A 16,031-nucleotide genomic window follows, 5' to 3' on the forward strand; every position below is an offset into this window, starting at 1 on the left:
AAGCATAGTCCATGTATGAAGTTAACAATATTTTGGTCTTGTCAAAGCAATACAATGAGACGATGGAATCAAACCCATCGAATAAACCTGACGTGGCTTGGATTGAACTGGTCCAACTTTAGCTTTGGAATCTTTGGTCCACGATCTATTTATTCCCTACTTTGTATTCACCCCGAAACCCGACGAATCATTCAAACTAATAAATTATTTTATCTTCACTCTTTTCTACGGTCCAGCCAGCCAAGAATGCTGAACTTACAGAAACAAAACCTGCAACACCTTTTACTTCCAGCTAAAAAATTACCTCAAAAGATAAAAAGTGAAATACTTTGCTTGTGTATGGTCTCGTTTCATGCTTAATCAAAAGAGGAACAATACTTAATTATCAGAAAATTAGGAGAGACGGTAATGATAATTATTCAAAAACGACTCGTTAATTTCTCGTACGTGACACCCTTACATTACAGTTATGTGCAGCTTACAATTGAACCTGAGATTGACCTCTGTGGGGTCGGAGTAACAGTGGGAAAGGTGGAAGAGATGGATGAGGAAAAAACAAGTATGTAAGTGAGTATGTGTAGAGAATGAAGAGAATGGTGGAAGAAAAAAGAATGAGTGAAAGGGTGAAAAAACTTTACAAATTGCAATGAAAGCTAGTGATGTAAATGTAGTTGATGGGATCCTCTGGGGCCTCTGGACTGGTAAAGCTCCAACTTGCTCTTGGAATCGAGCAAAAGGGCCTCGAGTGTTTGGTTATGGGCCACGAAGGATTGCTTGGAGGCCCATTCGATGACTCCGAGGACTTCGGCCTGGGCAAGTTCGTCGCTGTCGGGAACGTGCATTGCAATGTAGGAGAGAAGAAGCAGCGCCGGAATCTTAACCATCTCTTCCCCAAAATAGACCAGCTGAATCAAGTGTTTAGCCCCGCCGGCGCTTATAATGGCCTTGGCGTGATCCACGTGGAGGTAATTCTCGGTGCAGGCGAATTTCGCCAGTGCAATCGACGCCTCTCTTGTCACCTCCGCTTCCCTTTCGTCCAGAAGCCTCACCAACGGCCCAATCATCCTTGTCTCGGTAGCCTTGAACGTTCTCGCCAAATTCCCAATCGTCTTGATGCACGGAATCAGAAGGATTGAATCCGAATCCGCTTTCTCGATTATCTTAACCACTTGATCAACCACCGCTTTGCAAGCCGGAGAGTTCGGCTTGAACGCCGATTTCCTCAATTCCGGATCTTTCTCTGCCACCGCCGTAATCTCCATCACCGCCATCGCCGAATTGTACTGCACGGCCTCTGTTCCTTTCTCAAGGAGAACAGCGAAACACAACAAGGCTCGTGATTCGGTGATGCTACGACAAATTGGGGAGTTCCCTTTGGCCAATTGCCAGAGAGCCCTCGCTGCCATTTCTTTCATGTAAGACTTAGTCCCAGGATCCTCCAGATCCCTTCCTTTCATGTTAATCCCCGAATGTGAATAGTTTCGCTGGTGATTCTGATTGTTGTTTCCCAGTTTACCGTCATTACCAACCCCATTACTCTTGCTCTGATTATTCTGATTGGTTTCGTTTCCTTGCTTGTTGGCAGCGTGCATTGCGATTGTGCTGGTGATTACTCTGTGCAGATTTCGCGGTCCTTCACCGAAGGGATGTGGGATGCGTGTGGGAATTTCGGCGTCGTGGTGGAGATTGTGCTTTCGGAGATTATTGTTGTTGGTGTTGCTACTGGCGACGACGAGGGCGTGGATGGAAGTGGGTTTCTTGCTGACAATAGCGTATTTACTGTGTTCCTCAACAGTTTCGAAAGCGAGGTGGCCAACCAGTAAAGTCACCATCTTGTGCTGAGCGAAAAGGTCCTGAGATTTGGGGTAATTCGCAGCGAGTTCCGACACGGCCCACGCCACCACACCTTGCACTTTCATAGGACCTTCCTTCAGGATCTTTGCCAGCACCGAGCACGCCCCAACGTGGATCATGTGCTCCACGCTCTCAGGGTCACGCCCCAACAGACCCACGGCACGTGCCGCGTTCTCTTGCCCTTCGCTTTTCCCCTCCTTCAGAAGCTTCAGCAGGGGACCCACCCCGCCCTCCTCGATTATCAGCTTCCCGTAGCGCTGGCTGCCGCTCGCCAGAGACACCAGCGACGCCGCTGCGTCCGACCGCTCCTCCGGGGACCCCGTGTGGAGAACGGCGATCTGCTCCCAGATGAGGCAGAGGATCGGCTCGTTCGCGGCTATCGGAGGGAGCCCACCGAGATACTCGCCGCCGGCTTCGCCGGCGGAGACGCGGAGTAGCCAGGAGACGTCCCCGACGGAGTTTTCAAGGTGCGAGGAGACCTTGCGGAAGGCGGCGCTAGGGTTGAGTGTAAACACGCGCTTCATGAGAGCGTTGCCGCGACACTTGAGGACCAGGGCCAGAGCCTTGTCGAGGACCTGTTCTGTCTCATCGATGATGCGGCGCGTGGGACGCTCGTAGAGTTCGGAACTGGCACGCGCCGCCTGACGGAGCAGCGCCGCCAGCTTCTCCGTCTTGGACTTGAGCTCGGCGCATTCCTGTTTGAAGGAAGTGGCCTCGTCGGCGGCTTTGGTGACTTGATCGGCGAGTTGGATGGGTTTGGCCAATATCTTCTTGACTATGTCCCCCATGGGAGCAAATCAACATGAAAATGAAAACACTATGAAATGGATCGAATATTTTTGTTTTGAGGCAGAAAGAGTAATGAATGGTTTTTTATGGTTGAAGAAGCAGAGGTTGTTTTACGAGGTCAAACGCAAACGCCCTTTCCATCTCAGTTCTCTTTTTATAATGAACAAACGCGGTCTGCTTCTCGTTAAGCTGTGACAACCAGACACGTCCTTTTCTTTATTAATTTGTGTACTAAAAAAGTATTTTTTATTTTTCGTGCTTTTGAAGTTTGATCTTAACCTAGAAAGGAATCTACCTCAGCAATCAGAGAGATTCACAGCTGCCTTTTCCCACAAAATCTGTACTGCGTACTGAACAACCACCGCACGTACCAATCTGCACTTTCCCTTTTTTTAATTTGTGTTTGGTCTCATTTGAGTTTGTATTAGGATTCACCCTTCACTTATCTCTTGTTAATTTATGGCAACGGGTAACTGTGATTCATGTGGAGCTTCAATCCATGTCAAACAATACGTTTGGACCCTTCGATCCAACCAGTACATCTTCGAATATGTTGTAGATTTTATATCATAATAATCTAACTAATTTTATGGACCCTACACACCAATTCCTTTTTATCCTATAGTACCTATATAATCCAATAAATACGTTAAGTAATATGGTGTAATAAGTGTAAGGGTTAATTATGTTTTTTAACCATTAATTTTTAAGTTAATTTTAAAATTAGTCTATTTTGAAATTTTAGATCAATTTAGTCTTTTATTTTTTTAAAATATATGGATTTAGTCTTTTTAATCAAATTTTGTTAAATTTTTTTAATGTTTCGTATGCATTTCAAAATTGTATTTGAGTTGTTTATACTGTTTGACACATTATTAAAATATTTTTTCAAAAATTAAATCGATTGACATCTATATAAAGTAAATGAGTATCATCTAACTAATTAAACCAAATATATAAATAAATTTTTTATAATAAATTTTGGTGTCGGATTAATATAATCTCAGCCACATGAATACAAATATAGTGATTTTGATTTGCGTTAAAATATTAAACATTTAAAAGGTAAAGAAAATTTAAATGTGTTTATTTATTTATATTTGACTCAAATATTTAATTAGTAATAATTACATTCAAACTATTTTACCAGGAATGTTTCATTTTAATACTTTGAAAATTTTAGTAATGATACATATAGACACAGTCAATATAGAATAACTTTGTTCCCGGTCAAGTATTATTTGGTCAGAACATGTACATTGTTTCCGTTAGTTAGTTTGGTGTCCGACCAAATTAAAATTAAAAGACGAGTTGAGAATGAATAATAAATGTTATTATTATTATTAGTTTTCTTATTTTATCGATTTTGTTTAATTTGAACTCACTAGTCATAAAAAAAATCAATAATGTGACATTTAATTATAGTTATATTATGATTAAAATAAAATTATCAATACTTTTTTAATAATTTTAATACCAAATTATGAAGTAGATTTAGAAATGACAATGAGTCGGGTGGGATATAGATAGTGCATACCTGTAACTCGATCCGTAAAAAAAATTCATATGTTACCTGCTTATTTACCTGTCAGGTACCGTTTAAAAAATATTCGTAGATTTTTAAAAACTCACCATAAATATTTAAAAAAGATATATATTTTATAATTTGTTAAATAAAACTATGGAAATAAAATAAAATATAAATTTATTTTTAATTTTAATTAAATTTAATGTAATAAAATATAATTTTAATTTTAATTTTAATTAAATTTAACTTAATAAAATATAATTTTAATTTCTTGCGATTAACGAGTATCTACGGATATGAATATAATCCATGTATCCGATCCGTTTATAAGTGGATATTAAGATACACAAATAATAAACACTCACAAACACTAACTATTCGCCATGAATTTTTTCTGCGAATATCTGCATGCACATATGTTTTTGTCATCCTTATATTAGATTATCTTTCGTATAAGTATAAGAAGTATGTCATAATAGAATAATAATATAATAATAGTTGAGTGGTTCATTCTCAAATGTAAAAAAGTATTATTATTATTATTATTATATCATAACTATTAATTAACGATTATATGTAATTTTATAATAAGTGATTAACCCGATAATAAGTTGTGATTTCGTAACAAGTAATTAATCAAACAATTTAGTAAAAAGGTAAACATATTGTTATTTTTTTAAATTAAATTACTTCATTAAATCTTTTAATGGATAATGGGATGAAGTTGAATAAAGGAATAACTAACGAGTACGATATTTAAAAAAGACAATTAAGCCAAAATAAAAAAAGTTAGATTACTTTTCCATTTTTTTAATTAAAATATTTAATTTAGTATTCTATTTTTAAAATATTTAAGCATGAAAAATATAAAAAAAGAAAAGAAAAAATTATTTATATTATGAAAGAAAATAATAAGTAGATAAAAAGTACAAATTTATCCAAATAGTATAAAATAATAAATTATTCAAATAAAAAATAATGTATAGAGGTTCAAATTTTCTTTTGTTATTCAATTGACTACTTTATATGAAAATGTTTGTTATTGTCTTTCTTTTTAAAATAACACTAACATGTTCATGACATGGAATAAGAAGACAACTTGAAAGATTTAAAGAATTAGAAGATCAAAATAGACATTTTTAAAATAAGGAATCAGCCCAATTTTTTTAATAAATCAAGAACCAGAGTATAATTTAGCCATTGGATTAAATTCATTTTTCCAAATATTGAAAGTGTTAGTTACAAAAGAGATAGGTATAATTAACTTAAAGGAGTGAAATTTAAATTAAAAAAAAAAGGATTTAAAAATAATACGTATCGGTTTCAATAGGAAAACTAAGAAACTAAGATGATTTCAATGTAGGTTATAATATTCATAATCTGAAAAGTAAGTTAAGTATTTTTAATTTGTTCTTATGATTAAAAAAATGTTTTAAGTTTTATAAATCTCAACTTATTCTTTAGAAAATGAGAAAAAACATCTTGAAACCAAGATAAATAGTAATTTGGAATAAAAAATATAAACATTACAAAATGTAATTAAGGCTATAAAAAAATAATTTATTATCAACGACTAAATAAAAAAAATATTAATTACTATTATAATAAAAAAGTATAATTTTTCAATTTTTAATTAGAAATTAAGTTAGAAATAAATTCATTTGGTAGCAAGTAATTAATATTTTTTTTTGATAAATAAATTTTAAAATTTAATTTAGAAATTAACTATAATCTTTTATTCATAATAATAAATATTTTAATAATTAATAATTTTTAATTTTATAAATTAGAATCTAAATTGGTTATTATAATAATTAACAATCATTTGATCATTAAAATTAATAATTAATAAAACTTTTTATTGAATAAAATTATTTTAAAAATAATAAATAATAACTTTTAAAGAAACGACGCAGTAAAATATAAATAATTTTGAAAAATGAAAATATTGAATACATTAAAGTTTGAAAAACTGTAATACAAAATTATTCCACTAAAATATATTATCAAATTATATTGATATATTTTTAATGAGTTGAATTTAGAGTTTGGGTAGTCCTAATTTGGACACACATAAAATACTAATATTTATTAGATATTGGTTTTTCACAATCACAGAATATTATTTCACTAACACATGATGGCCCAGCCAAATGTTTGCACATGCAAATACCATATATCACCACGTATGTATTCTCCCCTGCCCATTCAAACACTAAAGTTGAAAAGCAATGATTAATTTGGACCAATAATTGGGAAAACATTATAAGCACTCTATCATGCATGTTCATCACAAATTCAATCTTTCACATGGTATGTCAAAACCATTGCTGTTATTTGCATATAATCATTGTAGTAAGTGAAATATAAAAAAATGCAGAGTTTTATAAATTTAGAGAACACAATATAAGGATACGTATCGATTTGTATTCTATTTTTAATATTTTTTTGGTAAATTAAAATTGAGGTTAGGAATTAAAAACTATAAAAGTTGAAATCAACCAAGACAAATCAATGCACAAATTCAATCAACCAAACAATGAAAAAAAAATTAGTTATCTCAAGATTAAATTCAAATTAAACAATTAATTAATTAATTTAATCAATGGACTAAATTAATTATACAAATCATTCAATTTAATTTATATTTAGTTAGCAAAGATTCAATTAATTTATAATTTGAATTCTAATTTCAGAAACAATTTGATATCCAGATAACACAATTGAAATTAGAGAAAAGAAAAATAAATTAAAATTGACGACGGATATCAAGCAAAAGTAAATAAAAAAGTTGAAATACAATAATGGAAAAATATGAAAAGACGACTAATAGAGAAAAAGTTGCAATACAATAATGGAAGAATATGAAAAGATGACTAATAGAGAAAGGAAAATTAAAATCCTATAAACTGTTCTATTAATTTTTATGGATGTGTTATGTTAGAATTAACCTTTACAATAGATAGTAAACCTAAACTCTAATGTTACAAACTCCAAAAAATAATGGGTCTAATTAGGTTTAATAAATCAAAGTATAAAAACATGCAAATGTCGCAACGTATTTATATTTAATTTGTTTGAACTTTTAAAAATCATAAAAAATAGTCAAAGAGTCCGAATCTAGTTATCCGTTCATCAATTTTAAAGTTTTAAAAGTGTATAATCCAATACAGTTAGAATCAACAAAAACTATATCCAAAATAGTAAACAAAGATAAATAAACTAAAAACATAAAATAAAATTAATATATAATAAAACTATAAATGTGTGTAAAACATGTACCATAAAATGCTAATCCTAATTCTATGCAACACTTAGAAAAAGAGATATTCAAATGCTTTGTAAAAACAAAAGAAATCCTAGTAAACTCAAATGCCCCTCAAAAATCATTATGAGAAAAAGAAAGTTTGAAAAAAGTGAAAAGTTAAAGTTTTAGAGACAAAAGGTGGTGGCTTTTGGGATGACCAAAAGGTTGGAGATGTAACAGGACCTGAACTTTATAAGACCATTATTATTCAACATGAACAAGGATTACCCCAATCCCAAGCCCTTCTGTCCCAAACACACGACAGATACGAAACTTGACAACATATAATTACTGACATTGGGGTCCCATTGCCTTTCAGATTGTAAACAATGAGTTCCATATAAAGTAGGTTCAACTCGATATGTCTCCAAATTCTATGTTGTTTTATATATGTGGATAAGATAACGATGTTTTTCTTTTTATTATTTATCAAAAATATACCTCAAGAGGTCTGAGACTAATAAAATATTTTGTTTTTTGTAATCAAAGTTTTCTTCATTTACATAACTCACTCATCTTGAATTCTATTGGTAGTGGACCAAATATTGCACGGTGTTCCGTAACTCGTACAACGATATATGTGATCGCTAACCCCTTTTATAATACTTGGCTTTAAAGGGAAATCTGCATATCAGTGGTCAAAAAGGACTGATTTAGTGGCATTAGCAACGAAACAAAGTAGGAAACAGGACAAGGGTAATTGCCAGAAAATGTGGTGACAAATTAACATTAGTGTTCCGCGAAGTGATTGATAATGTTGCATGCAGGCACAGGATTGGTTCCTTAGTATTTAGCTGAGAAACATGCATTAGTTTCCTATTTGTAAGTATCAGTGAGACATAGACGTCTAAATCGTATTTATAATGCATGTTCTTTCTCATTGGTTCAACTTTCCTGGAAGCAACATCGTCTGGATTATCTACCAAACAACACTGTTTCTACATATCACAGGTCTTTTTCCCAACCATGCCCAATCTCATCATTTCCGCACGTTCAATTTTCAACAGTGAGGTCATAATTCATTTCATGAGTAAGTTTTAAAAGCCTTAATTAGGGTTTTTAACATAATTTTTGTTCCGGTACACCCAATTTGTGGATTAAGAGCAATAAACCTCTTTTTCTTCTAGAACAAATATGAATATATGTATATTTTATTTGAGTTGTTAAAATTTGGTTTTTATATGACGTTTCGTCCGCTTGCTACGTGTAGTTCTGAGTGAGTCCGTTACATAATGATTTGTGAATATTATGGATTACCTGGAGCAACCAATAATGTTATTAGAGACCATATGGTGACAAGGGCTGTTAGCAAAAATGTATGACAATATAGTTTTGTTTTTTGTTTTTAGTGATAAGAAAAAGGGAAATGCCCTATTTAAGTTTCTCACTCAACTGCAAAGTAGGTCCTATCATATCTCTTTTCTTCTCCAAATGAGATATAAAGTATCACTATCTTCTGTGTAGTGTATTATTAAAAGAGAGGAAATAAAGCCCGTATTAAACTCTAAGTATCTTTGCCCCATAGTAAGATCGAAGGTCACTGTAAATGAAAAAGGAAGTGTGAGGAAGGTGAGGGTTGAGGTGCAGAAGAAGAAAGGAGGGAGGTGCATGACTCACAGGGAGAAAAAAGGAAGTGTAGAAAGAAACAGTATATTTAAAACCCCTTAGAGGCCCACTATCCTACAGACCCAAAAAAATTAAACTGGGCCTACATCTAAGAACTTTGATCTCGCTTGGGCCATGCATTAATTAGTTATCGCGCAAGTACGTACACATCGACCTATAGGAAAAAAAACATGAAAAATACAAATGTAGATTAAGGTTCATTGATTCAACTGTAAATGAGAGTAAAAAAATTGTTTCATTTGTTATTTTATTGAAATAATACGAGTAAATTGAATGGAAACGTTTGATTATTGATTGATGTTTATAAAAATATATGAATAAAGTGAATGTAAATATAAGGTTATTGGACTTGTTTTTGTTGAAAATTTTATGATAATTAGATTGACGTTTATTGAAAAATTTATGATTACGGGATTAGTGTTTGTTGAAATGGATTGAATTTGAGTATATAATATGATAACATTGGTTTCAATAATTCAAATACCTTCAATGTTATTATGAATAAGTTTTGTGTATTAACTATGTGAACTTATTATTCAAACAAGATACATTAACTTTATTATTGATAATCTAAATCTTACATATTAAGACATGATGATAATGAAAAATTGAAAAAACCTTTACATCATTTTCAGTTATTTGTGTATAGAATGTATGTATTTGATATAATACATTTAATATAAGTATTTCAAGATATATTTAAATGCTAGTTTGTTTTTACATAAATTGAGATTCGTAGACATAATGCTTTAAAATAAATAAAATTGAGATTTCAATTGTATATGTAATGTAAGTTCATTTCAATTTTCCATAACAATTTGTAATGTAATGTAAAAGTATTGTAGAATAATCGTGTATATGTAAATTAAATTCATTTCAGTTTTCCATAACAATTTGTTGGGTGTTATTAAAACAATTGAGTTTTTTTTTTTTTTCTTACCTCAAAAGGGATTACATAATTTTCTTCAATCGAAACACATTAGATTAAATGTCTAGCATTCCACACATTTTTACATTATTTAAATGCACCCTCTTGAGATTCATACCTTCATCCTTAAAGCTTAGTCTGAACAATTAAATTGATTGAAAAACATTCAACCTTCGAGGCAATTGTCCAATATCACAAAGTTAAATTAAAGATTATAATAAATTTCAACCTTAAAAAATATAATATTATTAAAATCTTGGTCATATGTTATATATTAGTTTATGCAGGTTTGTAGTATGCACGAGGTTTGAAGGAAGGAAGAAAGAAATCGTAAATGAAAATGTAGAAGACTTATTGTCGTGTGAATGAGTCAATGTTTGGTATCATATGGAAGCTTGTAGAACTTTGATCTTCCAAATCATTCATCATTTTCGTTTTAAATTTCATACGCTTCTACAACTTAAATAACCCATCATCAATACAAATATACAAATTTAATTCAATTGTTAAGTTTACAGAAAACGTGAAAGGGCAGAAACAATTTTTTTTTTTTAAAAAAAGTGTTTTTAAGGTTGTTTAACGGAAACTAAAAATAATGTTTTTTTCTTCTTCTATTTATTTCATTGTTTTAAAATATATATTTATATAGTGACATGAACACTTAAAATAAATAGTTAAATTTGACGAATTTTTATTCTCTCCAAAATTAATGGGCTCGCTTACAATGGGCCCGTGGCTCGTTTTCTGTTATTACTCGAGTGTTGGACTCTGCCAAACAATGGAAGAAACTATTTTTAAACGGATTTTGGTTGCTAATTAACAGTTTCAAATAATGGTTAGTTCTTCAAACTACAAAATTCAACACTTCAATGAACTAAAGTCACCATGAATTTATTCAACCCATGTGTCCATTTAAAAATAACTCAAATATTACTGCAATTGATTTTTTTGAAAACTCCTCATACTAATAATAATTATAACACTACAATAAAATTAAATTTTGACATAATGAACTATTTGAAATCTTTGGTAAAAGATATTCAAATTAAATATTTGGAATAATGTAATAAAAAATTTGTGGAAATCTACCGGTATAATTCTCAATACTTCTAAAACCAGATAAAGGCATATCAGGAAATATTTATAATTAGTAAATTAAGAATATGAATGAAATTTTGCGTTTGTTTTGCTTCTTTATTATCATCTACCTGATCAGGAAAAAAAAATAGTTGATACATTTTAATTGAACAACTTTAAATTATTATTTTTTTTCTTTCTCCTCCAATTGTTATAAATCATCTATGATTATCTTTTATTCAAAAAGGATAAATATCAAATAAATTTAGAAATGAGAATAAGATACGAATTAAGTATTTTAGCTCACTAATTCATAAATGTTGCATGACTAAGGACAGTCTTTACGAGTTAATGAAGAATTGTTTAATAATATTTGTGTCGAGTATTTATTGATGTAGACTTTGAAGTATGGAACCACTTGCTTTTATATTTATTGTCTATGACTTTGTTTTAATTTGAAGAAATTATTTTCTTGTGTAATTCTAAATCATGACATCAAATTTGAAATTTTAATAAAGAGAGGAGATGTTTGAAATGTCGAACAAAATCAATATTATGTGTTGTGTTTTTTGAAAAAAAATTAGAGTTATCAAAATGAGTTGAAATCTGTGAAATAATTTGGTTCACCATGGGTTTGGATTGGGTTGGATTTAAATTTTTTTACAAATTTTAATGCAGGTTGACTTTTTACTTAACTCATTTGGAACTAAGCTCATCTGGGTTGAACTCGTGGTAAGTTTGGTTGGTGAGCCAACTCCCAAATAAAGAGTCACATAAGTTTTTTTGTTAGGTTGGACTTTGCATTTAGATCAGGTTAGGTTGTTTTTTTAGTCAACACATAAATAAATTGTATTTTTAAGATTTTGGTTTGTATTTGGATTATATTGAAGTTTATTTAGATTTTAATTAGAACTGCAATTTAGATTTGACTAAAAAAATAAAAAAATTATATTTTTTTAAATTAAATAAGTCTGTAAATCAACTCGTTTAACCCACCAATTCATAATAAACCGAATTTAAATTCTTTTCTGATAAATAAATTACATCAAATTGACTTACTAAATAATTAATAAGTGATGTATGGAGGAGGTAGGTCAGGATAGATTATCCATTTTAACAATTCTATTCAAATCTGACCTGAAAACTAAACTGTGAAAAAAATTGTCACCGAAACATCCAAACAGACGTGGAAATTTAAGTTCCAAAAAAGTAAATAATGAAAAGTGAAGAATACTAGTTAGAGAAATAAAGTGCAGAGAGGTTCCTTTGGGTTAATCTACTTTTTGCAATATTTGTGATTTTGTGTAAAAAAATGATGTTGTACTACTTGCCCCTTTGTCTTGTTGGAGTAGTAGCAGCCGATGAGGTCCCAGACATGTATCTAGAAGGTTTATGCATCTAGAAGCATTTATTTTCTCTCTCATCTGTTATTGATTTTGCGTATTTGAATAGTGGTTTATGATTGTGCTGTGGAAGATAGTTTGTGCACTGTAGTGATGGAAAAGGATATGTTTGTTGTCCCATCACTCTGTATCTTCGTTCTAGAACCAATGCACATACGACATACCATCACAACACAATAATTATATTATTTTTCAAACAGCCTCAAAAGTCACACCATGAGGAGGAAAAAATGTTTATAATAATAATTCCTTTTTATTTCTTTCGCAATTTCTGAATTATTTTCTGCCACTATATTCAGAATAATTATGGAGACGTATTCAGTTTTTTTTTGTACTTTTAAAATGATAGTTTATTCTGTTATTCAAATATTATGATCTTTCAAGTGTCAAAAATAAAGGTTGTTTATTCATCTTTAATATATATATATATATATATATATAAATATATATATATATATATATATATATATATATATATATATATATATATATATATTATAATGAATTACTCAACTTTATAGGTTAAGGCAAGAAGATTGATTTGTTATGTTAATTAAGGATATGCAAATATTTGATTAAACGTGCATGAGCATGATAAATTGTTACATTTATAGTTATGACCACTTAAACTATAAATTATACTTAGACTAGGATAATTAAAGATTATTATTGTCTAACTTAAGATAAAACTTAAATCGAAGATACTTATTTTTAGTTGATTTCTTTTTCTAATGTCTAAATTATCTGTTTTCTCATTTTTTTTTTTGTGATTTTTCTTTATTTATAAAGATCATTCTTCCTCTTATCTCACACTAGTGTGATAATTATTTTTCTCGTGATCAAGCCAACACACTAATTACCTCTGTGCTTTGTGGTGTTGATATAGGAGGAGTAGTATCATGGTCGGTTAACATACCAAAACATCCCTCCTATTAGACATTATAGAGATTGACAACATTATCTCGTAACTGAGTTGATACACCACTATTTTGCAAAGGATATATACTCACAAATCGACTCATGATCTTCATATAGATCATAATGTCCTAGGCTCAAACTATTATTAGAGATGATAATGAAAAGTCGTGATGATTCACATCATAACAACTCCAAATCAACCCATGAATGTTATACAAATCACAATCTCCCAAACTAGAACTATTTTTAGTGATGATAGTGAAGAGTGAGATGCTTCACATTGTAACATCTCCAAATCGGCCTATAGCGTCATACGAATCACATCCTCCAAACTCGAACCATCATCAAGAATGATAATGAAGAGGTAAAATTTTTCACTTCGTAACATCTCGAAATTGGCTTATAATTAAACACTCTTATTCTAACTTAGGTTGGGAAAGATAATCTAAGTTTTCAATAATTACAATTCTTGATCCTTAGAGAAAGTTAGGTCGATTATAAGTAAATGTTATAACAATAGTATTATCCGCAAAAGCCCAATCTTTTACTCGTGTATTACTATAAGTAGGAAAGCAATTCCCATCCAGAAACTTGAATTTTCTAATTTGAAATCAAATAACCATACTTTAAAATCCTTATAATATTAAATTTTAAATGCTTAAAACCATTAATTTTCAAATGCAGCCAATCTTTTCCTAGCAAGCCACTCAATAATCAATAATATGTTACAAGAGAGAAAAAATTAAAAAATAATCCGTGACAGTAAAGCTGATCCCACGGGTCTGGGCACATTAAGAAAAGTGAACACAGACAAAGTTTAAACAAAATCTTCGAGAACAGTTGGTTGAATATAGTATCATTAAATGTCATAAACGTTAATGCCACTTATGCAATGCTTTTGTAGCGGATATGGCTGTCCATAAACACCTATCAAATTTTAAATTAACTGAACACATGCTTTGATGTTAACTTCGATACATTATTGAACAGATACAATAAACAAAACCTTGGTTCACAATTTCAATGGAAAACGCACTTTACCATTCTTGGGTTGTCCACTCATGTGCTGTGCAAGTTGCGAGTTTGGTTTGGATGATTCAAAAAGGGGAAATGAAAAGTATATAGACGGGAATTTAAATTAAAATAAATAAAAATCAACGAATAATTAATCAACCGACAGTGGAATCGCACTAACGGCACGGTAACCCTCTTCTTCTAGAAACCTTGGGCTTCTGGCATTTCGTTCGTTATGTGAACAACTCTGAATACGCCAAATGGTGTTGACTTTTTATTTTAATACAAACAATAGAAACAACCGATGGTTCCGAATTTCTAGGATGCACTACACCAAGCAAGCAATCAAGCAAATTTGTTTACAGAAAGTGCCAATTAACATTGTTTGTGATTTAGGTTAATTTGTCCCTAACCCAATCAACATCACAGATCTCGATCACCGCTAATGGAAACATCAAAGAATAACTTTCTATACTCAATCATGTTACCATGTTCATGCTTTTCGCAATTTCAGGAACAGATTGTGCTTAATTAATTATAAACCTTAGATATTGTCAATTAATTAAAAATAAATATGTACTTGTAAAAGAAGCTAACGAACTTATTGGGGACAGGAGTATAACCATTTCAATTCTCTTTTCGTTTTTTTTGTCATTTGATGAAAATTTATATTACAAGTGGCATGTAGCACTGAGTACTAGTACCGTCTATTCTACCCTACGTACGAATTAGTGATTAATAATTTATATGCAAGGAAAAGCGCTTCAATAACCGCGTCTTCTCACTTTCGCTCGGCGAGTCGACTCAGTGACTCACTACCAGCACTGATCCGTTTCCCAGTTCCGGCGCGTGTAGCCGGAAAACACCGCCGCAGTTGACAGCGGCCGTTGTCGCCGGAATAGGCTGCGGTCGTAGTTGGCGCGTTTGTCAGGATCCGAGAGAGTGGAGTACGCGGCGTGGATCTTCATGAATTCGTCCGCGGAGGAATTCTTCCGGTCGATCGTCGCCACGTCCGGGTGGCAGACTCTGGCCAAACGCCGATACGCAGCCTTGATTTCCTGGCTGGAGGCACCGGCGGGGATGCCGAGGATATCGTAGTGAGAAGAGCAGGAGGAGTTGAGATACGAAGGGCGTGGTTTCTCTGTCCAGGAAGATCGAGCTTCCTCGGTTGCAGTGGCGGTGGCGGTGGCGGTGGCGAAGGCGACTATTGGACGGGATCTGACCTTACTGGACGGCGAAGTCAGGGCTTTACCGGAGAAGTTAACGGCGGGAAGAGACGGTTGAAAGGCCACAGAAGAAATCATATTCGATAGTTTTGAAGTGGAGAAGCTGTGTTAGAGGTTTTGATTTGGGAATTGGGATTGAATATGAGAGGGGAATGGGGTTAGGGTTGTGAATATATAAAAGGAAGGGTAGAGAGAGTGTGTGTGGAGCCCACAGTGAATAAAATAGAGGCGTGGTTTGGGAGTGTTTGGATTTGGAAACACGGGAATGAAACTTATCCTGTGGGCGTTAGCTGACTCAATACGTATCTGGCTTGGTTTTCGCTTATCTTTAATTCTGCTTCGGTTCCACCACTACTATTCT

The 16,031-nt window shown here is 32.1% G+C and overlaps 2 protein-coding genes across 2 annotated transcripts; both read right to left on the minus strand.

Annotated features, from left to right (window-relative positions):
* Positions 1 to 415: 415 nt before the first annotated feature.
* Positions 416 to 2,788, minus strand: LOC114173983 (uncharacterized). Its single transcript, XM_028058698.2, has one exon. The coding sequence runs from the start codon at positions 2,640 to 2,642 to the stop codon at positions 654 to 656; it is 1,989 nt and encodes a 662-aa protein (XP_027914499.1). The 5' UTR covers positions 2,643 to 2,788; the 3' UTR covers positions 416 to 653.
* Positions 2,789 to 15,063: 12,275 nt separating this feature from the next.
* LOC114169351 (Chaperone DnaJ-domain superfamily protein) lies at positions 15,064 to 15,826 on the minus strand. The gene has a single exon (XM_028054484.2). It carries the CDS (start codon positions 15,746 to 15,748, stop codon positions 15,260 to 15,262), a length of 489 nt encoding a protein of 162 aa, XP_027910285.2. The 5' UTR covers positions 15,749 to 15,826; the 3' UTR covers positions 15,064 to 15,259.
* Positions 15,827 to 16,031: the final 205 nt, after the last annotated feature.

Source organism: Vigna unguiculata, chromosome 2 (assembly GCF_037176805.1).
Source record: "Vigna unguiculata cultivar grain cowpea cultivar isolate G323 ecotype 2 chromosome 2, ASM3717680v1, whole genome shotgun sequence".
Taxonomy (NCBI): Eukaryota; Viridiplantae; Streptophyta; class Magnoliopsida; order Fabales; family Fabaceae; genus Vigna; species Vigna unguiculata.

Excerpts from the sequence above, each read along its gene's own strand:
- LOC114173983 (XM_028058698.2), bottom strand. The coding sequence starts at position 2,642 with ATGGGGGACATAGTCAAGAAGATATTGGCCAAACCCATCCAACTCGCC.
- LOC114169351 (XM_028054484.2), bottom strand. The coding sequence starts at position 15,748 with ATGATTTCTTCTGTGGCCTTTCAACCGTCTCTTCCCGCCGTTAACTTC.